General features: G+C 58.1%; 1 protein-coding gene across 1 annotated transcript; it reads right to left on the bottom strand.

Moving 5' to 3' along the window:
• Positions 1-1,579: 1,579 nt before the first annotated feature.
• FANCG (FA complementation group G) lies at positions 1,580-21,754 on the bottom strand. Its single transcript, XM_065598621.1, has 14 exons — positions 21,398-21,754; positions 21,176-21,266; positions 20,072-20,203; positions 19,150-19,343; positions 17,378-17,531; positions 15,269-15,399; positions 13,216-13,362; positions 12,369-12,529; positions 11,994-12,060; positions 11,004-11,344; positions 10,756-10,796; positions 9,542-9,706; positions 8,974-9,106; positions 1,580-7,111 (listed from the first exon to the last, which is right to left on the bottom strand). The coding sequence occupies exons 1-14, from the start codon at positions 21,548-21,550 to the stop codon at positions 7,000-7,002; spliced, it is 2,022 nt and encodes a 673-aa protein (XP_065454693.1). The 5' UTR covers positions 21,551-21,754; the 3' UTR covers positions 1,580-6,999.
• Between the last annotated feature and the right edge of the window lie 294 nt (positions 21,755-22,048).

Here is a 22,048-nt window from a genome sequence, read left to right as displayed (position 1 = left end):
TGGAGGATAGGTCCATCAATGGCTATTAGCCATGATGGGTAGGGATGGTATCCCTAACCTTTGTTTGCCAGAAGCTGGGAATGGGCAACAGGGAATGGATCACTTGATGATTCCCTGTTCATTCCCTCTGGGGCACCTGGCATTGGCCACTGTTGGAAGACAGGATACTGGGCTAGATGGACTCTTGGTCTGACCCAGCACGGCCGTTCTTAAGTTCTTATGCAGTTCAGAATACCTCCAAGGCTAGTCAGAGCTGGGTCAGGTGATTTCAGCCTTGGGAGGGGTTGAAGGTGATTGTAACTATCATCTCAGAAGGGACTTACATCTTCTCCTAAGTAAATTTTGAAGTCATTAGTCTTGCCCTGAATATTTAACTTCACTCTCCAGGCAGGCTCTGTGTTATCATATGTGATAGATCCCAGAAAAAATGGCTCTTGATTGTCTGTAATATTAGTCACCTCCCTCACTGCCTTGGTGCAGTAAACAGCTGCAAAATGTCCATATTTTGTGCATTTATTACACCATATGCCTCTGGCTAAACATACATCTACTGGGCTATGTATTTTTCCATATCTTGTATATTTATTCTGAAAGGCTTGGTAGTTTGCTTGGAATGTCTTCACATCCTCAGGGATTTTATGGTAATGACTTCTAGTCCTCATGCTGGATATGTTTACAGCTTCTAAACTAGTTTCAAGTTTTTCATGTTGCCTCCTGCCTTTTGTTCTGCTGTTTGACTAGTTCAGACGGCTTTGCTATCTGTATAGTGTGGGTAGATTTAACGGTCTTTAATCACAGCTGCTGCGAGAGGTTCTTGTCTGTTAACCCAATAACCCAGCCTGTCTCTCATATTTTCATGTTTTGCAGTCCCCAAAATCATAGTTTTCAGCCAATGGACACAGAACTCTTATAAAACATTCAACATTTTCTCTTGGTTCTTGAATTCCCAGGTGAAAACATGCTCTTTCGTAAACCACATTTCTCTGAAGTATTAAGCATGCATCAAACATAGCCAAAACTCTTTCATAGTCATCTTTGTGACTGTCTTCAGTAAAGATAAAGATACGGTCTGCCTGCATCCCCATACCATAAGTTAAAGAAGATACCTGAATATCTCCAGTTTCTTTAGGGAGTTTTGTAGCAATGCAAAATCTTGCAAAATACTGCTTCCAGACCGTCCATTCTGAAGGCCTATCAGAGGTGAAGTTCTCTGGGACACTGAAGTGTGGTATGTTGATGAGATCCTGCAACCTTTGTTCTCTCTCTTTCTGTTCTCATCTGGCCCTAATTTACTTCTGACACCATGTCGTGTACACCTTGTACATGATAGTTTGCGGGGTTGCTACTGGCAGGTCAGGCTCTTGTACCAGACATGGACTGTCTACAGCACGTCCTCCCCTGAGAGATATACCAGAGATGTGCGCACTTTAATGCGCTGCTAACAATGGGTGTGTTACCCAAGGTTTTCAGAACCCAAGCAGTGGTAACTTAACTGTTTCACTCCAGACGGTATCAGGAATAAATCAATGGGAACACAGTGCTTTCGGCTGATGAAATATGAATACAAGTAAGCGTGCTCTTATCTAAAACTACTATTTATTAGATTTAAGCACACACAGACATAAGCAATAGGTTTAGAACATCCCAAATAATTACCTAAAATCTGAGATGGTATCAAGTAATTAGCAGGTCAGCGATGGCCTGTCACTTCCCCGCCACTCTATTATCTAGTCTTTTTGTAACTAATTTTTACAAAACATATAGCTCATAGTGACCCCCTACTGGGCCATCACTTCTCCTAACTTCACTCAACTACTTATCAACACAACATTCCTAACAATCTTAGCTATAATAAGCTTTTATATTAAGGGCACCCAAACTCAAGGTCTCCATCCATTTATTTTCTTTCAGTCTCATAGTTTCTTGATTCTTTTCTCCCCGCCTCCGATTCTGATTAGCAGAAACTGCAAGCCTGCAGCTAGCATTTGACCTTGCCTCCAGAAGCCCTGCTCGTCCAAATTACCTCTTAACGAAGTGGCGTTCCATTTTATTAATTCAGGGTGGCTGAATGCACACAATATGGCTGCAATTAGCTTGATCAAGTTCTGGGGTAACACACCCCTCAATTCCGGGGTAACAGGCGTTGGGAGCTTAAGTAGGGTATGCTGCACACCGCATGCCCTAGTGCCTAGGTGCTGGAACAAGGGGGGCGGGGGGTGCTGCAGCACCCCTGGCTTGCAGGGGTTTCCATTATAGACAGGGTTTACAGTTTATGGCTCTCAGCACCCCGCCCCAGTGGCTGAACAGGATAATACAGTTTAGCACTGCATTACAGTGATTCTGGCAGGAGGAGGGCCCTTCCTTTTGGGAGGAGAGGAAATGGATCAATGCCAATGATGGGGAGACTGATCCAATGAGCTGTCTGTTCTGAACGGCATGTTCTGCCATGTTCACTCTTAGACCAGATCTCCACCAGATGTGGAGCGCTGTGCCAGTGTGGCTATGCTGGGTTACTAGTCCAGCGGAGCACGTGAGTGCGGATGTAACTTAAACCCGACAAGAGTGCAGTACGGCCAGTACAACGGCACTGGCGCTAGCGTCCTTTGCCAGCACAGCGCTGTTGGGCCGGATCACACCTGGGGCAGGGGAGCTGTGCCAGCCAACGTGCAGTGTACACTGTGCTTTTCCTGGAGCTAACAAATGCTGATTCTGTCAACCCCACTCCCGGGAAACACAGTCACTCTGCCTTTGTGATGGCAACTCCCCGAGCCAGGGCACAGGGAGCGTCACTGACATCACCAGTGACTGAAGCCTGCCAGCGGCAGGGCGAAAAGTGACATTGGCCAGGGACGTTGCTGGCCAGGAGTAGCATGGAGAGGGTTGGGCTGATCTGCCGGTGTCCCCCCCCCCCCCATGGCAGGAGCACCCTTAATGCTCGTATCTGCTGCCATGCCAACAGGGAATTCCCCAGCTGAGCCATCCGTTCAGTCACAAAGCCAGACCGCACCCCCTGGCTCTCTCCATCCCGCTGGCATCACTCCCCCGCCCCGCCGCTTCAAGCCCCTTTAGGGTGTCAGCTCCTAGCCTGTATTTTGGGAGACACATAGCACAGCTCTGGGCATGGGCAGAAATCAACGATGCTCAGGGGCTGCTGTCACTCCCTTCCCAGGGCAGAGCAGCAGAAGCACATCATCCTGGAGCCAGAGGGCTGTCCCACCCAAAGGCACAGGCAGGCACAGGAGCTGTTGGGTCGGCTCTTGTGCGGGCACAGGACCAGCTGGAACCCGGATCATAGGGCAGAGGCTCTCAGCTAATGGGATATAAACAAGCACCCAGGTCCCTGGCCGCCTGCTGCAGTCTGTGCCCTGGGCTGTGGACGCTGCGCTGACATTCCGCCATGTGGTCAGGAGAGGGCAGCAAAGTCCACATGTGCCCATGCCAGCTCAGAGCAACGTTTGATGCTACCATACAGCTGGTGTGGACTCTCAAAATCCACCCCAGCGGCGCTGGCCCTGCCTCACGCCCGTGTACAGCTAACTGGAACCTCCCCGGATCCGGCTGTTACCATCTACACCCAGCACAGCCCCACGCATAATCTCATCAAACATCGGCACAGCCCACATTCTCTCCTCCCACTGTCCCCTCTTCAGGGCCGTGTCTGCCTCCGTCTTTGGGCAGTGCCCAGCATGAGGAGCTCCTGACTCTGACTGGAGCCGCTGGGTGCTACAGCCTAGTGGTATCTCCCTTCAGCTCCCAGTCCTGACACGCACAGGCGTCCCACGCCATCAGAGCAGTGGCGCGTCCAACACACATGCCACGGGCCCCACGCTGGGCAACCCCACGCCATCAATGACACGGGCTTTAAAAGCTCCTGTCGTGTTAACCCCCCTATAAGAGCACAAAGGAGATTAATGCTGATCTACTATTGCACCAGCCAAGTGCCAGGTTAAACCCTTCCCCTGTGCAACAAAACCATCAGCCTCTATGCCAACAATGCAGGCGGGCAACCAGGGGAACGAGCCGTCCTAACAGCAACCCGGGTGCTGAGCTATTTCATCTACCCGCCACTGTTCCAGAACAGTCGGCCAGGCCCTGCTCGGCTCTCTGTTGGCACTAGTCAAATTCAGGCCCTGCCGGCTGGGGACAGGGATGGTCATGGAGCCCTCCAGTAACCGATCAGCATGGGCGGGTGAGCACTGGATCAGCCTGTTTCCCTTCCCATGGGGGCAGCATGTGCACAGCGGAGAAGCAGATGCTGTGCAGCCCAGGCCCAGCCCACACCGCCCCCATCGCATCAGCTGGAGTCAGCACCCCGTGGCCATGCTGGCTCGCCGCGGGCCTGGAGGAGCTGTTCAGCACTGCCCGAGCCCCCTGCTGCAGCAGGAAGGCTCCCCAGGCAGATCCCAGCCCCTGAGGGGGAGAGGGAGCGTGGCCCTAGGGAGAGCAGAGCAGGCCAGAGAAAGGACACCTAAGGCGGGAGTGCCCGGCCTGTGCACATGTGCTGCTTCGACAGATTCAGACTGGGAATAAAGTGTAAAATTTTAACAGTGCCGGTAATTAACCCCAGGAGCAGTTTACCCAGGGGCGTGGCAGATTCTCCACCACTGACCATTTTCAAATCAAGCTGGGAGGTTTCCCTAACAGATCTGCTCTAGTTCAAACAGCAATTAACTAATTCATGGCAGTCCAAGGGGCTTCTGTTATACAGGAGGTCAGACCAGGTGGCCACAGAGGTCCCTTTTGGTCTTGGAACCTATAAAAGCCCTACGCAGACAGGGACACCGTGCCCTCCCCCCAGAGCCCCCCCATCTGTGCAGGGAGAACCCCCAGCATCCTCCATTGTTCACCTCCCTGCCATAGCAAGCACTGGAGCCACCCAGCCCCTGGGGAGAGGAATGAGACTGGGGGGCCAGCCAAGCTGGGAGGGGCTCAGCGAGCCAAGCTGCAGGTTTGCAGCCCCCCACAGGCTCTGATCCCTGCAGAGTCGACCCTGAGCTGCCCTCTCCTAAGGCCAAGCCCCAGCTTTCCCTGTAGCACGGGATGAGGCCTTGGGAACTGAGCGCCTGCCTGCTCCGCACCATCGCTCCTTGAAGCTTACCAAGTTCTGAACCTTGCTGACTGCCTGTGGCAGAGAGTTCCGCAGGCTAATTACGCTTTGGGAAAAACCATTTCCTCCCACCGCCTTTCAGTTCCATTTCAGGGGTGAACTGACTGAACTCGACAGCAGTTCTCGTTGATTAGACAGTTGCTGGTTCTATCAGTTATTCAGGGTGTCAGTTTTAGCCTTCTATAGGTTTGTTCTCTTCAGATTAATGAACTGATTCATTACTTCCCTGTCCCTCTCTCTATTTTTCTTTGGTAGAGAAGCAAAACGTTTACAGGAGAACACTTACAACTACTGGAGCTTGTGTCTTTTTCCTTAAAAACGCGAGAAATATTACTCACTTATACATTAGAAAAGACAAAGTTGAAAAAACAGGGGCACATTGGGGACTAGCCCCAGAGACCTGTGTGTGTGTTGGGGGGGGTGAATCTCCCCAGTCAGTCTCACCCTACACGCATGAGGGGGAATATGACCCAGAGGCACCTCAATCTAGGAGGGTCCCTTGCTTGGGGGGAGGGGGTGTCTCAACTCCCTCACTCTATGAAGCGTCCCCCCCCAGGGCAGGCCCTGCCCCCTAGCTCTCTCCCTGGGGGTGTCGCCCCCTTCCTTAGAGGCTCAATCAGCGGCCCACTGCCATTGCTTCTCACAACCGTGCCCCAGGCCCATGCTTGCGGCAGACTGGCCAGCCAGACAAGCCCCCACTCCATGGTCACACCCCTGCCCCCCTCACACCACAGGGGGTCATGAAGCTGCAGCACCTGACTTTGGTTGGCTAGGAGCCTATGCACTTCCCTCCTGATTGGACAGGCTGCACACCCTCTCCCAGAGACCCCGACTCAGGAGACTCGGACCCTGCAGCTAGGGGCACCCTCCCCCAGCCCTGTGCCTTCCCAACCCACCGCGCAAAGATCCCCTCCGCAGCTCCCCACACAAACCCTGTATGGCCGGCCCCAGGGAGAGCTCCTGCCCAACACTGGAGATCAGCCCACCAAGCAGAGAGAGCCCTGCAGTTCCCAGCGCATCTGCCTTGTGATTACACATGGAGCCGATCCTCTCCTCCATGCCAGACCCTTCCCCACCCCCGCTTAGAGCTCCCCAGGGCAGCTAGGTCTGATCCCTCTTCTCCCCACAGCCCAGGCCCGGCATGTGCCGATGCAGAGCCATACCTGAGCAGGCCCCCTGCTGCCCTGGCCTGACAATCCAGCCAGCACAGCCGTGGCCTCCCTGGTCCGTTGTGACATTCACTGAAGAGAACACGCGTACCCTGCCCTGCCTCTCTCCGCTGAGACATTTCTAAGCTGCTCCCCCCTGCAGCCCCTGGGTGCAGCGTAGGTGGGGGAAGCTGCTGCGGCTCAGACAGAAAGGCAGGGGGAGCTCGGTACCAGGAACGCCCACGTTTAGTGCTGGCTCCGGCGCCAGGTCAGCAGGGACCAGGGGTTAGAACTCCAGCTTGCCCTGTCGACACTAGGTGATAACGTGTTAAAACACACACCTGGGCTCCTACGGTAGGCATGGCCCAACGGATCCAGCACGCAGGCAGCCCCACTCTCCACGGCGAGGGGACATGGAGGCAGGAGGCTCAGGCCATTCCCGACAGCGCCCGGGCAAGCGCCCTGCAGCACACAATGCTTCACTCTTAACGTAGACAGTCCAGGAGAGGTTTAGAGGAGTGTGCATAAGCCGAACACAGTGGGGCGTGGCCGACTCCTGCGTCCTTTTTATTACCAAAAAAATAGCGTCATTGTGCTTTGGTGCCTTGCTAGGAAGAGTTCTTCTGCCCAAGGGCAAGTCAGAGTCCTGGGAAAGCCATCAGAGCATAATGCCGTCCTGCTGCCCTCTGCAGGGAAGGAGATTTTAGCAGTTGCGTGACTGTGGAGAGGGAGACGGGGATGGCTCTAAGGATCCTGGCCACTGGTCCTCAGATAGTCCTGCAGACTCCTAGCAAGAGACTCGTCGTGTGGGAGGTTCACCTGCTTTAGACACGACACCAGGTACAACGGGTAGGGCCTGAAAGAGACCAGGGGACCGGTTAGGGAGCAAGGCCTATTTGGGTACCGTAAGAAAGGACAGTTGGCGGGAGAGTGACAACAGCTGGGATCGCAGACAGACGCTGTAACCGACCCACAGCAGCATTCCAGTTTGAGCTGCCTCTGGAGACGGGCACGGGCAGGAGAGAATTCCTAGCAGCAGGTTCATCCCACACCACTCTGTCCAAGCTCCTTAGTCCCAGGGCAGGAGCTGCTTCAGCTCAGACAGCAGCCCTGGGGCAAGGGGTAATTCTGGCCTCACCACATACTCCATCCTCTCCACCCAGGGCTGGCGACACAGGCCACGGCCACACTAGAATAAAGGTGTTTATAACATGTTAACATCCTAGCGCAGACAAGGCAGCCATCGTTTTAGCTTGTGCTAGTGGGTGGAGATGAACCACACCAGGCAGCGTAGGGTTCACCCCCAGCAACAGGTTAGAATTACAACTCGGACTGTCAACAGTAGCATCTTAACACCCGGTAAAAACAGCCCTTTTCCCAGTGAAGACACGGCTGTACAGGCCGGGGAAATTCCTGAGGGTGGAAGAGGGAAATAGGGGGTGTTATTCACACGATTCACAGATTCCAAGGCCAGAAGAAACCACTATGATCTAGTCTGACCTCCTGTAGAGCTTCCTCCAGATAATTCCTAGAGCCAAGCTTTTAATGAAACATCCCATCTTGATTTAAAAAGTGTCAGTGATGGGGAATCCCCCACCCCTTGGTAAATTGCTCCAGGGAGAATGTCCCCCACTGTTAGAAATAAGGGACCGCTTTTCAGTCTGATCGTGTCTAGCTTCAACGACCAGCCATCGGACCGTGTTAGACCTCTCGCTGCAAGACTGAAGAGCCCAGTATTACAGATTTGCTCCCCGGATAGGTACTTATAGACTGATCCAGTCACCCCAGAGCCTTCCCCTTGTAAAGCTAAGCGGACTGAGATCCCTGAGTCAACCCTTTAACCATCCTCGGGGCTTTTCTCTCATCCTGCTACAATTTACCAAGCTCCTTTTCGAACAGCGGGCAGCAGAACTGGATCTGAAATCACTGGGATCCGGCTTGAAAGGAAGCTGGTCTCAGGGTCCCAGCAGGGACAGGACTGCGGTTTTGGCTGTCAGACCCCACTCCCTGTTCCACAAAGAATCCCATGCCCTGCTGGACCCTCCCACCTGGGGATTGACCCTCTTTCCCACCTATGGGCTCCATGCCAGCTCCCTCCTCTCTGCCCATAGACATGCCCTCCTGAAATCTGCCTGCTGACTTCAAGCCCAACAGGGCAAAAAGACATGAAAGCAGCAGATCCCATGCCAGCCCAGAGTGGAGGTGGGTCCCATGGGGATCAGGAAGACTTGTGGCTCACTCCATGCTCTGCTGCAGGAAATCCGCCCTGACCTGGCCCTCAAACTCCCTTCGAGCCAGCCAGTTCCCAGGTGTCAGTCCCAGGCTAACAAGCTGCTGCTCTGGGCTCTCAGGGGAGGGGTTCGCTGGGCAGTAACAATGGAGGCCAGTGGCACACCCTGGGATCGATGGCCCGGAGCCGCCCGTGTGGGCGTTGCTAGAAGTCAGAGCTGAACACGGCAGGTGGATGGGCTGCAGGGGTCTCGCTGGGAAACGACCGCCCCAGAGGCTGTGCAGCGGGCTCAGCTCTGCACCCACCTCCTGCGCCCCGGAAGGGTAGAGGACTCGTGTGCAGGAGCGGCCCAGACAGGCGCTGAGGTGCAGAGCCGGGCAAGCCCCTAGAGCCACCCAGCGCAGAGCGCTTCGGTTACCTCAACCCGGCAGCTCTGGGGCTAGCGCCTAGGCCTGGCAATAGCCGCAGCCACCAAGCACCTTACACACCTCCCCGGTGCTTCCTGCTGCCCGTCTGCCGGGGCGGCGTCCGCGTGCAACTTCTGCCAGAGAGCAGCAGCCTCCTGCCTTCGGTTCAGCTTCCACAGAGCTCGCAGCAGGTGAGAGGTGGCAGCAGGGTCACCTGCAAGACACAGAGGGGCCTCAGCCAACAGCGGGAACTGTGCAGATTAGGGGGAGTTCGGTGGGGGTTTCTGAACCATCCAGGAGGCTGCGAGCCAGGAGCGGCACAGCTACGGGACAGGGAGCCTTTCCCAGACGGGTCACTGGCCCAAAATCCCCCCCAGGGCTGAGAGGCCAGCACCTTTCACCAGGCCGGAGTTTGCCATGGAAACCAAAGGCACTCGGGTGTATTCAGCCAGGCCTGGTCTGACCGGGTTAGAGGCGGCCTTGCTGAATGGCACTGCAGCTGGGAGGGAATCCAGGGGATTGTGGGAGAGCGTCACCATAACCTAGCAGGCTCCAGGGCTTATTGGCTTAGCTTCCTGGGCCCATGCGCCAGGAAGTCAGAGCAGGCCACAGGCTACACCCCGCCCCCAGCAATACGAGCCTCTGGTACCTGGGCAAACTTGCAGACTGTGCTGGAAATTCATCAAAGCTTCTTTGTCCCGACCCAACTCCTGGAACTGGGAGCCTCGTCCGAGGAGAGCCAGCAACCTGATCTTCTGGAGCACCTTTGCCTCTGGCAGGGCCTCTGCCATCTCCTCACCGCTCTGGATGCTGGCTGGCATGGAAAGAACACCCCACACGTGGCTGTGTTGTCCGCTGGGCAGCGCTCCCCATATCCCCAGGCTGGCAGCGCTGGCCTGGGGATATTTCCAACTCCCCCACCCCTTTGAGAGCTCTGCTGGGAGGGCAGCACTGGCTCCCAGCTGAACACAGTGCAGCAAAACGGCTTCCGGTGTGCAGGCTGGGGTCACAGGGCGGCCTGTCTAAGAGCCTGTGCAGGGGACCTCCCTGAAGGGAAGAGGCCCAGGAGACGCCGCAGGGCAAAGGCAGGGAAGGGTCCAAAGCCGCTTCCTGGGCAGGATCAGCAGTGGCTTAACAGTGGCCAGCAGAGGGAAAAACGTGGCTTGGGCTCTTGGGATTCCTCCTGGTGTGTAAAGAGACTCTGCCGGGGGAGAAGCTACCTGCTGGTTTGCACCTAGGCTCTATGGGGAATGACAAGTCTGACGTTTGCCTGGAGTTGTCCTTGAAGACCCCTGAGAGGTGGGCTGGGCGCTCCCCCTACCCTTCGCTGAAGAGGGAGGAGAGCTGAATGAACAGCAAAAGCTGCTCGTTAGCCTTCCGAATGAACGTCATTAAGTGTTTCAATCAGCCTGACTGAAGATCCCTTCCCCGCACCGATCTTACAGGGATGGAGGCAGATAAGGACCAGCCACAATTATCTCATAACCGGGCTAATTCTCCAGGAAAAGGCACTTAAAGACCTAACCCAAATCCGTTCCCTGGAACCCGGACTCTCCTCATGTCTCCTCAAGCCACAGCTGTTGACTGTCATTAGCGGGTGGTGGGAGAACGCAGGCAAAGAGCAGAGCTGAGCTTCCCCCATCCCACCCACCAGTCCCTGCCGATGCTCCAGAGCGGATCATGGCTCAGGGCAAGGAGACAGGTGCTTTCCTGCTGGGCATGGAGCCTTGTTTAATCCCCCTATTGCTACTGAGCGTTACCATGGCGCTTTCCAGGTTCAGAGCCCCGGCCAGGCACTAGCCAGCCCCCAGGCTGGTCCCTCCCACGCAGGAACCGCAGCGGGCGGGCTGGGCTGTACCGTACCTGCGCTCACGAGCTGGACTCTCAGGAGGACATTAAGGCACCTGCAGGGGAAAGGTCAAAGTCATTTCTGTGCCATTTCCCGGTAGGGGAGGTCACATCAAAGTCATGGGTCAGCCCAGCCCATCATGAGTGTGCCACAGCCAACACCGCTGAGCTCTATGCTGCCCCAGAGCCACTGCACGGGGGGCCCCCGCACCCACCACTCCGCAAATGGCCCCACAGCTCCCCTCCGCGGCAGATGGAGTCACCTGGTAAACCGTGTTATGGCTTCCTTGCTCTCCCCCAGCCTGGCCCAAGCCCGGCCCTGGTGCAGATACGCAGCTGCCCTCCACACGATGCAGCGCAGGCTCTCTCTCTGCTGAGGCGGGATGCCAGGTGAAGGGGAGCCTGCCCTCCCTGGTGCCTCCCCTCCAGCACCGGAGTCCAATTCGATCCGCAGCGTCTCTGGGATCAGGTCATCCGTTCGACTGATGATCTCCTCACACACAGCTATGGCGTCCTGGTACCTCCCGAGCTGCTCGAGGGCGGACGCAGCTTCCAGGAACACCTCCGGGATCCTGGGCAGAGCTGACCTGCCGTGCAGGGGCACCTGGGCAGCGAGAGCAACCGCGTCACCCTCAGCACCACCTAGGGGACTGGGGGCAGCGTGCACCAACCAGCACTTGGGGGCACCTCGCAGGGCTCAGCAGCGGCCACTCCACAGGCCGAGTGAGGAGCAAGTGTCACAGGCTCCAATGGGCCCCGGGCAGGGGCTCCCGAAGCCAGCGGAGACATGGGGCCCCAGCACAGAAGGGGCAGCTCTCCCGTTCACACAGCTCTAGGCCAGCCCTCCCCGGAGCTCTCTCGCAGTGCGCACCTCGGCCTGACCGGAAGCGCTCACAGCTGCAGGGCGGGCGTGCAGCCTCTTGGTGTCTCACGACACCCAAATTCAGAGTCCAGTTTGAAAACGCGGGGGCGGGGCCCATGTACTGTGTGGGTGAGCTCCCCCCCGCATCCATTCCACACCGCCTCTCGAACCCCAGGCCAGGCCGTTAGCCTTGACTCTGCCCCCTCGTGCTCTGCGGCTCAGGGTACCCTCCAGGGAGAGCTGGGGGCTCAGTCCCTGCAGAGACTCCGGGCACGCAGAGGAGCCGCTAGCTGGAGGGATGCAGGGAGCTGCCCTGCCGAATCCCAGGGCGTCCGAGGACGGGACCCAGTCACCCCAACACACCACGTGGATTCCTTCCCAAGGGGCTTACCTGGTGCTGCGGCCCCTCCTGCAGCAGAGCCAGAAGGTCCAGGTAATGCTCCACTGCCTCACCCACCCTGCGACAGAGAGCGACGTCAGGAGGGACCTCCGGCAGCCAGGGAGCAGCCTGGCCCTTGGGGGACAGGGACGACCCCGAGAGCAGCAGCCAGAGGCCCAGGGCTGACGAGTGCCAGCAGAGCTGTGCAAGCAGCCTCCCGCTTGACTCTAGCCAGTGGTGCTGGGCCCCGCGAGGAGGGCGGAGCCTGCAGGGGGGTAACTGCTGCTCCATCACCACCCAGACACAAGGGCGATGCTGAACAGGGGTTTACCTGGGCGCCCAGAGAAGGGAGGGTCCCAGGAGAGCAGGGGGTGGGGAGCGCTTTACCTGCCAGCCTGGAGGCATCGCTGCGCCAGCAGGTACTTCACTTCCGACGGGTGGCTGCGGCTGAACAGGGATGCCAGGGCCGGGGTGTGAACAAGGAGCTCCGTTCGGATTAGAAAGCAAGGATCGATGGAGACAGCCTCCTGAGCGGGGGTCTCCAGAGCCTGCGGGGGGGGCGGGAGGGGGAGGAGTCAGTTCACCTACAGATATCCCGGTCCAGCCAGTCTAGATCGCTCACTGCTCCGGCACCATCCCCTAGAGGGCCTCTCAATCTCCCACCCACTGAAACGCAGTCACCTCTGGGGTGGAGAACAGAGGCAAGGCCTCAGTGTGGAGAGGACACAGGCAAACTCCTGCGTTGGGGGATCTCTAATAGCCACTCAGAGCAGAGAGAATAAAGATCAGTGCTCCCAGAGCAGCATGGGACAGTTTCTCCCCTCAGAAGGGCGGTGGGCCTGGTCAGCCCTGTCCCATGTTGTCAGGAGCTCGGGAAATCTGTCTTCAGTCCCACATTGGCACTTCATTACAAACCAGGAGCAGGAAAATTAACTGTCTACTACATGCCCAGTGAGCCCCCCGTGCTACACGTGCCCCTCACCACCACACGCCTGTCACTGAAAGCAGTGCTCACTGGGCACGGAACTGTCACCTCCTCCAATCCGCTTCCTAGTTCATACACTTGGGGAGATGTACCAGCAGCCACCACTGGGCTCTGAGTGGCCAGACTGACCCCGCCCCCCCGCATGTTGGAGGGGGGGGGGGGGCAGGAGGCTCTGCACAGGCACAGCTGGACCAGAGACAGCAATGCAGCCCCCTGGGTCGTGATGCTTCCCCTTGGGAAGAGACAAACCTTGTAGAGCAGAGCCAGGGCTTCCAACTCCGCGTCCGTCTCCCCCAGCTGGCGGTACACCAGCGCCGCCTGGGACAGGGCAGAGAGGCACTGGAAATCCACCTGCAGCGCCCGCTTCAAGTGCTGAAGAGCAGTCTGAGGCTTGCCCTGGGGGCGGGAGAATCACACGCAGCAGAATCAGTCACTGCTGACACGGCTGGAACATCGCCTGGAAAACAGCGTTCCAGGGAACCTGACGCTGCCCGAGCAGGTCGTTCTGCCCCCAAAGCCTGGGGGAGCGGAATCGGAGCAGCCACTATGGGCATGGAGCGGTGGGAGAGGGTCTCAGTGCTGGCTAACCTGCACCCCTCCCACTGCCCAGCTGGGGGCACCTCCTGGGGCTGGAAACCCAAGCCCAACCATCTGGCACTCTCGTTTCTAGACCACATCCCTGCTGTGGCCACGCCTCCCCCACCCATGCCACTCCCTTTGCCGCACACCCCTCTGCAGATCGGGACATGTCCCAGGCCAGACGGCATGCTGAGGACCCAGTTCTTGCACCCCCCAAGAACAGCGATTGCTCTCCGGGATGGATATGGGGCAGTAAGCACCAGACTCTCCAAAGTCACATCCCATCTCCTCCACTCTGCCCTCACCTCCAGCCCCACTGCTGCCCCTGGCTCAGCACCCACAGATGTCACTGCTGCTCAGCGCTTTTCAGGGTCAGGGTCTTTGTAAGCTTCCACACTGCCCTATGGGGGTGGACCTCCCTCCCTGCCCCACTGTGACCCTCCCCGTCCTCTGCCTTCCAACCCCTTGGACTGCACAGCCTCAGTTTCCCGCTCAGTGACAAGCAGCCCGCCCCGGGCAGCTCTCCCAGGGCAGGAAGAACCAGAACAGGTTTGTCCTTCGAAGTGAGAGACCCACGGGGCAGGGACCCGATTCTGCAGTGATGAGGGCCAGGCAAGCACCCAAGACTCGGTCACTTTGAGCCGTTCTGCTTGTCAGTCTGTCTCCTGTCAGTCACTCTGGGGATCCGAAGGAAACCAACTCCTCAGCCCGGCAAGCCCCAGATCCCACTTCCTGCCGTGTCAGTACAGGATCCGTCCTCCACAGGAACCACTACTGGATTTCCCTCCGGGGCAGTGGGATCAGAGACCAGGGAACGGACTTGGACCTGAGAGCCGGAAAAGCCCTGCTGGAGAAGTGCCCCAGTCCTTCTCCCGGGCACCAAGGCAGATTTATCCCCACTGGGGTCTGGGTCAGTGTCCCCGAGCAGATCCCCCAGACAGACAGTACCGGGGGTCAGCACAATCCCCAAGGGGCAGTTTGCACATGGGCTCCTATCAGTCATATGTCACCAGGGTAAATGCACCTCTAAGCATCCTTCCCGGGTCTCAGGCCTCGCAACTAACACCTCCCCACTTTTATCTGTTTTGTGTTCCCTTGATCTCTCTGTGCCCAGCACTGGCAGAACAGCTGTGTCCCTGGGGCCTGGAAGTAGGCCACTGTCCTCTAATCGCCTCCCCTATTGTTTGTTTGTTTGGAAGTTGCTTATCAAGATCCATTATGTTGCTTCCTTGCTTGTTTTTCCAACAGCCCACTATAAAATTAGATCAATCCGCAGTTCTCCAGTAACTCCAGCCCAACGACCAGGTCATTCACAGCTCCTCATCCCTCACAGCCCCTCTTCCCAACCCCCCCTCTTTCACTGGGATGACTCACTCTGTGCTGGGCCCTTGCAGGGCACCAGTGCTCCCCTCCCATTGACCTGGGCTTGCTCGACCCCACCATGGTGCTCACACCCCTGCCATGGGGCAGGGGGTATTCGGGAGGCAGCAGACACTGGCTAGTGCAGCCAGTCTTGTTGTGGGAAACTAAGGCAGCAGCTTCCCAAGGAGGCTGGGGGCCCAAGAGACCCTGCTCCCCCGTCCAGTGCAGCACGCGTATACAGAACAGATGTTCACCCAGTCTCCTCCCATGCCTCTGCCAGCCCACACGCAGGCTCTCCTTGGGGCGATGGAGACCCTGGCTCTCGTACCCTCCCTGCCCCCTGCTGGAGGGAGACAGGTACCATTTGCTGAGTGCAGCAGCCGATGCAGGTGTAGATCTGGGCCAGGACCCTCTTGGAGCAGAACCCGGATGCAGCTGCCTGGAGCAGGGAGAGAGCTGTGGGGAGATTCCCAGCCTCCAGGCCCTGCAAACCTGAAACACACACACAAAACGTTCACTCTGCTCCACCTCTTTCGCCCCCTGTAGGCTCTGCCTTTCACGCTATCCCACGGGCCTGGAACGGCACTGTGACCAGCACTCCCTGCACCCTCCCCCCATCTGGTCCCACGCAGTATTCCTGCTTCAACGACCCTCCCCACTCAGTGCATGTCTCACACCACGTTATATCCGTCTGCACCATACCCTGCCATTGCCATGGGACTGCGACCTCCCCTGACCCCTGCAGCACACTGCGCAGCACCATGCACGTGCTACGGGAACATCACTGCCATTGCAACGAGGATTGCCAAGAGCCAGGCTGGGCAGGGGCGTCCCAATCCCAGGAGGATCCATATTCCCCTGCAGAGCCTTAGCCGAGATGCCGCTGGGGAGCAGGCAGGCAGGGTCAGCCGGGACTGTGCTGGGGCGAGAGCTGAAGCCTGCAGCTCGGTGGGATCATTCTGATTCTGGTCTCCAGACCTGCGCCTTTCTCAGTCACTAACTCAAAGGCTCCACCTGCATCTGGGCCACTGGCCGGGAACCTGCCTTGGGACAGTCATTTATTGTGATCTATTTACACATTCAGCCCCTCACACGCTAGGCATCCCTCCTGCCTGGGCACTACCCCACCTGCCAGAAACTGCCTCCCAATTAACATTTGTCCTACACTCTCCCTCTCTTCCCGAGGGCACAGCCACCTGGGAATTTTCCAGCTAGAACGCTAACCCCTGGGCAGTGCTGGGTCTTCTGGGCCTCTGGCCGAGAGCTCCACAGGGAACGGACTCTGCTGGGAGTCTGGCATGTTTTATACAGCGCCATGTGAGACAGCATCACTGACTACCTCCCTCGCTAGCCATCTCAAACCTCCCGCCCGACTCTGGAACTCGGCCCTTGGGCCCAGTACGGTTATGTCTGCTCTGCTAGGACTTGGAATACACAAAGGGAAAGCCATCTGCATCCCCCTCTACACCAGGGTTATGCGGGCGGAGGCTTGCCCTCTGTCTGCATACAGAAGTGCAGCCAGTGGAGAGGACAGGCCCCAGCATTAAATAAGCTGGCTGCTTAGAGTGGAGCGTGGCATGCTGGGACATGTAGTTCTCCCTACCTGTTTAACACACAGAGGCATTGCCATCAATTGGCTGCCCCAGGGTGAGCAGTGCGATACTCACCTCCTGCGGAGCTCCAAGGACAGTCAGGACAGGGACCAAGCAAGAGGCCTGACCAGGGCCGGACAGGGCTCCAATCACACTTCAGTGAAACTTAACCAAGAAGTTGCAAAGCTGGCTCCCAGGTGCACTGTAACCCATTCTGAACTCACCATGAGCCCCCTGCTAGCCTTCTGCCTGATGGGGGCCCTTTCTCATCCCCGGCACAGCTGAAGAATGAGGCACAGGGGCAGGCATATGGGGAGGCCCTGTGATGCTGCAGGGCAGAGCTGGGCCAGGGAGCAGGCCACTGGGGAACACGGGGGGCCCCCGTGACATTGCAGGGCAGGGCTGAACCAGGGAACGGGTTACAGGGAGAGACTGGGGGCCCTGTGACGCTGCAGGGCAGGACTGAGCCAGGAACTGAAGTAGGGAATTTACATGCACATCTAAGATATTGGCGTTTATAGACGCTCCCCGGGTTATGCAAACCCGACTTACGGAAAAAGTTCCGTGAGTGGGTTTTTGTTGTTCTTATTGGCGTAATTGTCGGGTAAACATCCTCTGGAACGGAACGCCTTGCGTAAGTCGGGGAGCGTCTGTATTCTGCAACTCTAACTCAAATAAGAACATGAAGAGCAGGAAACAGGTTTCCTTCAGGAGCAAGGCTGGTTGCTCCAGGGAAGGGAATGGCTGAGGGAATTCCAGCTGGTGACGGCACAGTGCTGGCAGACTCGGATGGCAGTAGGCCAGGAGGATGGCTGGCACTGAAAGGGGAGGAGCAGCAGCACCCCGCCTGGGGGTGGAGAAGGCACCTCTAACCATACCTTGCAGGAAGGCAGCTGAGGTCCACAGTATCTCTTTCAAGTCCTTGGTGCTCTGCACCACGAGGGGCGACGTGTCCCCCTCAACAGGCACACTCCATGCCTTGAGAAGCGCAAGGAGCTCATTCTCACCCCCGTGGGCAGAAGGCAGCGGGCCCTGCGAAAGGCACGGGGAGAGAACATCAGTGGGTTACTCAGCACTGGAGGCACCAATCCCAGGGCCCAGAGAAAGAGCAGGTCTGGGGGGCTGTATTGTGCCTCTTGAGCCTTTCAACTGCGAGCTCCATGTGCCTGGATCACGCCCCACCGCAGCCTCCCTCTGGCCTAGTTCCTGCAGCGATTCGCACACTCGCTCTGGCAGCAGCAAGCTTCTTCCCACCTCCTGCTGCACTAGATCCGACCATTAGTCTGGTATCCTGCCTCCCTGCCCCAGATGAGTTCAGTGCGCTTTCCAGGGCTGCCCCAGCACACCAGCATCACATGCAATCCATTCAGAACACGAGAAATCCCAGAGGAGAGATCCTTTGTTCCACAAGCCCTGTGTACGCGAGATACCCAGACTCCCCAGCTCACCCCTATTGACAGCCTCTCTGCTGGAAGAAAAGCCCTCGTCGCCTTTCCAGTCAGCAGGAGACAGTTACCTCTCAATCACAGTCAGCACTCACTCGCTACAGAAGCTGCAGGTCTGCTTACAAACTTCCCTTCCAGTTTGCTTGGCGACCCTGCCAGGGATCTCACTGCGTCGGGCGTTAAGAGCCCACAGCAGAAGGGGGCTGTTTGAGAGCATTCACTGCACTTTGGGCATTAGGAGAAAGTTCTAGTACCAGTGAGAGAATTATTCATGCTGAATGGGGAGTGCATTGATGGGCTTGGGTCTTTTGTTGACACAGCACTTTATGCTGGATGGTTTTATAACAAATATTTATACCAACTCGGGCCCCCTCTCACAGACCTGCGGGCATTTATTTAGGCCTGCATAGATATTGCTCTAGTGCAGGGGTAGGCAACTATGGCACGTGTGCCGAAGGCGGCACGTGAGCTGATTTTCAGTGGCACTCACACTGCCCGGGTCCTGGCCACCGGTCCGGGGGGCTCTGCATTTTAATTTAATTTTAAATGAAGCTTCTTAAACATTTTAAAAACCTTATTTACTTTACATACAACAATAGTTTAGATATACATTATAGATTTATAGAAAGAGACCTTCTAAAAACATTAAAATGTATTACTGACACGCAAAACCTTCAATCAGAGTGAATAAATGAAGACTCGGCGCACCACTTCTGAGAGGTTGCTGACCCCTGCTCTAACGTATGCTACAGCCGTTCAGAACTCACTGTAACAGCAGGAAATCAAACTCAGATCCTCTTGGTTTGAAAACAGCCCCCAGCACATGAACTAGTTGTGCCTGGGTTCTGATCTCAACATGCAGGTCTGAGACTGTCCCAGACAGGGTGGAATACGCATCTGGCCAGCTCATAGGAAAGACATGGGTAACCAGATTCATGCTCCTGGCTGCAAAGTGATACCTGCAAGGGGCAGACTGGAATCCTTCCCCTCCAGTATGGGCAGCATCACATTAGTGCTCAGGTGCTACATGGGGACTGGGATTTAAGCTTTCCTCTAAAGCATCAGGTACTGGCCACTACCTGACTCGGATATGAGACGAGAGGGACCCATGGCACAGTGTAGTACAGCAAATCTTCCGTATACCAGCCAGCGGCTAGGTCCCTGCCCCAGCACTGATCCGCCGGGGAGAGGCCATGTGGTGTTACCTTGGTGTCACTCAGGAGCCGGAAGAGACCAGTGACGCTCCCCAGGCAGTTTGCTGCCAGCCATACCGCTCCCTGCAGAGCACCTAGTCGATGCAGAGGTGCGCACAGCTCTTCTGTGGTCACATCCTGCAGCACTTTCTGCCAGAGCTCCTCTGTGCTGAGATCCTGCCCAGACACCCCACAAGCCTCCAGCACTAGAAGAGGAAAACAGCCACAGGACCACGGGTCAGTCTGCTCAGCGCCTGATCCCGTTCCAGCAGCCTGACAGAGCCTTAGCAAAAGAGAGGCCCTGCCTTGGGAAGGGACTAGACACGGCCTGGAGCAGTGCAAACTCCATTAGCTCTAGGAGAGGCACAGAAGAGCTTTCTACCTGCTACGGTGGAGAGGAAAAGAACCCCAAAAGGAGAGAGAGGAACAAGGGCTCTCCCACACAGGCACTGGGGAATGATGGGCGCTCACATTATCAACATTCGGTTGTATCCCAGGCCCAGAGCCAAAGCCGCCACATTAGCTTTGCCGACTCCTGCTAAACAGTCACGTCTGCCAAGAGGGAACATACCTGAACGCTATCAGAGTCTCCCTCCCCGAATTTCAGCCCATTTCTCTTAGGTTCCCCCAGTCCCAAATCACTGTAAGTCAATTAGTAACACTTCTGTTTTCACTGTGACCTGTGCTACTCTCTCGGGCTCTTCGTTTCTTGTAAGCTTTTCTGTTCCCCCTTGAAGCCCCAAGTCTCCAGACTCCATCACACGCAGAACACTGCAGCTGGCACCTTCACTCACCCCTAGCCTCAGACAGCTGCCAATGCCATTCACATTGAGAGCGCAGAGAAATCACCCTCCTTACTCCATCACCACTCCCTGGCCTTGCTCCAGCCAGCCTAGTGACCTTGCCTCTCAGACACATGGGACATTTTCCTTACCCCTAATGAGCCCATGGTTGATTCTTTCTGCTTCTCCCTCGACGAGGCCATCCGACTCACTAACCGCAAAAAGCAGGGAGTTGTAGAGGACAGTAAGCTCCAGCGAGAGGCTGGGGAGAGCAGCCGGCAGCCCTGCAGTTAGAGACCAATGCAACAAGAGGCTAGCTGGAGACATGAGGGGTGTCAAACAGCAATCCCTATGGAAGCTTTCATCAGGCTGCCCTGCACCAGCAATTGAGCCTTCCTGCTCTGGTTCTCAATACACTGCCTCAGCCCTAGAACCACATAGACGGGACCAGCATCCGGCAGGTATAAGAGGTTACCTCTTACCAGATGTAGGTTACCTCCTGCCTCTAGAAGCGTCAGGCTGTCTGCCTGTGCCTCCGTTTTCTTCCAACTGGTTGGTAGTCCGGGGCTTTGGTCCTCCAGCACAGAGATTAGAGTCCTGTCAGCCACTCTAGCAGAGCATCAATGGTCGCTTGGCCTCCCGGAGATGGGGTGTGGTTTCCACACCCTCTCTCTGTCGGGGGACAGGGACCCCGGGACAGCAGTGGGACTTATTCCCAAAAGTGACCTGCTCTGCTGTCGGCCAGGACCACTTGCTCCTTCATAGGATCAGACAGCAGGGCTGGAAGGGACCTCGGGCGATATCTAGACCGACCCCAACTACATCATCCCCCTTTCCCCACACCCACTCCCCGCAGGCAGCGGCTGAGCAGCGCCCAGCGGCGGGGCCCCGTGTCCCGAGTGGCCCGCGGGCAGGAGGCGGGGCCCGGGGGCCGGGGCGGGGCCCGCGGGCAGGAGGCGGGGACCGGGGGCCGGGGCCGGCGCGGGGCCCGCGGGCAGGAGGCGGGGACCGGGGGCCGGGGCCGGCGCGGGGCCCGCGGGCAGGAGGCGGGGCCCGCGGGCAGGAGGCGGGGCCCGCGGGCAGGAGGCGGGGACCGGGGGCCGGGGCCGGCGCGGGGCCCGCGGGCAGGAGGCGGGGACCGGGGGCCGGGGCCGGCGCGGGGCCCGCGGGCAGGAGGCGGGGACCGGGGGCCGGGGCCGGCGCGGGGCCCGCGGGCAGGAGGCGGGGACCGGGGGCCGAGGCGGGCCCCCTCCTACCTTGGATCTTCCGGAGCAGCGAGTCGAAGGCGAGTCGGCAGCGCCGCGCCGCCTGCTGCGCCGCGCGGCCCGGGCCCGAGGAGCGGCTGGCCTGCAAGGAGGGAAGCCGCGGTCAGGGTCTCCCGCCGGCCGAGCCCCGCTGCCGGCCGGGCCGAGCCGGGGGGTCTCGCTCCGGCCAGTCCCGACCCCCGCCCCGCGCCCCGGCCCCGCGGCCCCGCCTACCCGCCAGCCCCCGGCCAGCCCGTCGTTCTCCTCCGTCCACGCGCGCAGGCAGCCGGCCCCCGCGGGGGCCTCGCGCCGGGCCCGCTTCGAGCCGCGGGGCCGGCTCCGCTCGCCGGAGCGCGCCCGGCCGCGGGGATGGAGCCTCTGCGCCATCTCCCCCTCGGCCACGCCCCCGCGCCGCGGATTGGCCCCCGCGTTCGGGGCCGGGAGCGGGGATTGGCGGAGGGAGCCGGAAGTGCCGGTTGCTAAGGGAGCGGCGAAGCGGAAGATTTGACGTGGCTCTTGCGTCTCAGGCGTGGGGCGCGCGAGGCGCAAGCTGTAACGGGCGGAGGCGGAGTTCGCCCTCGCTGGGCGTGGTCAGAGCGCGGGCTTGGGGTACGGTGGCCGAGGAGGGCCTAATCGCTCCCCTGGCTGCTGCTAGAGCAGCGCGAAGGCTGCCCTGGGCTCTGCCCCCCGGGGGGGGGGGGTGTGCAGCGCCGAGAGCCCCTTTCCCACCGCCCCTTGAGCGGGCGGGGGGGCGGCGCTGCACTTGGCTGGTGCCGAGACAGGTGCACCCCCAGCAAACACGTGGGGGGATGGAGGCCAGGGCTCCTGAAGGTGCACCTCGAGAAATCTCCCTTGGGTGCTAGGTACCTGCTCCTGGCACCTCCC

This window comes from Chrysemys picta, chromosome 6 (genome assembly GCF_011386835.1).
Source record: "Chrysemys picta bellii isolate R12L10 chromosome 6, ASM1138683v2, whole genome shotgun sequence".
NCBI lineage: Eukaryota > Metazoa > Chordata > Testudines > Emydidae > Chrysemys > Chrysemys picta.
Note: the sequence above shows the minus strand (reverse complement) of the source record. Positions and strands in the feature narration are given on the sequence as shown.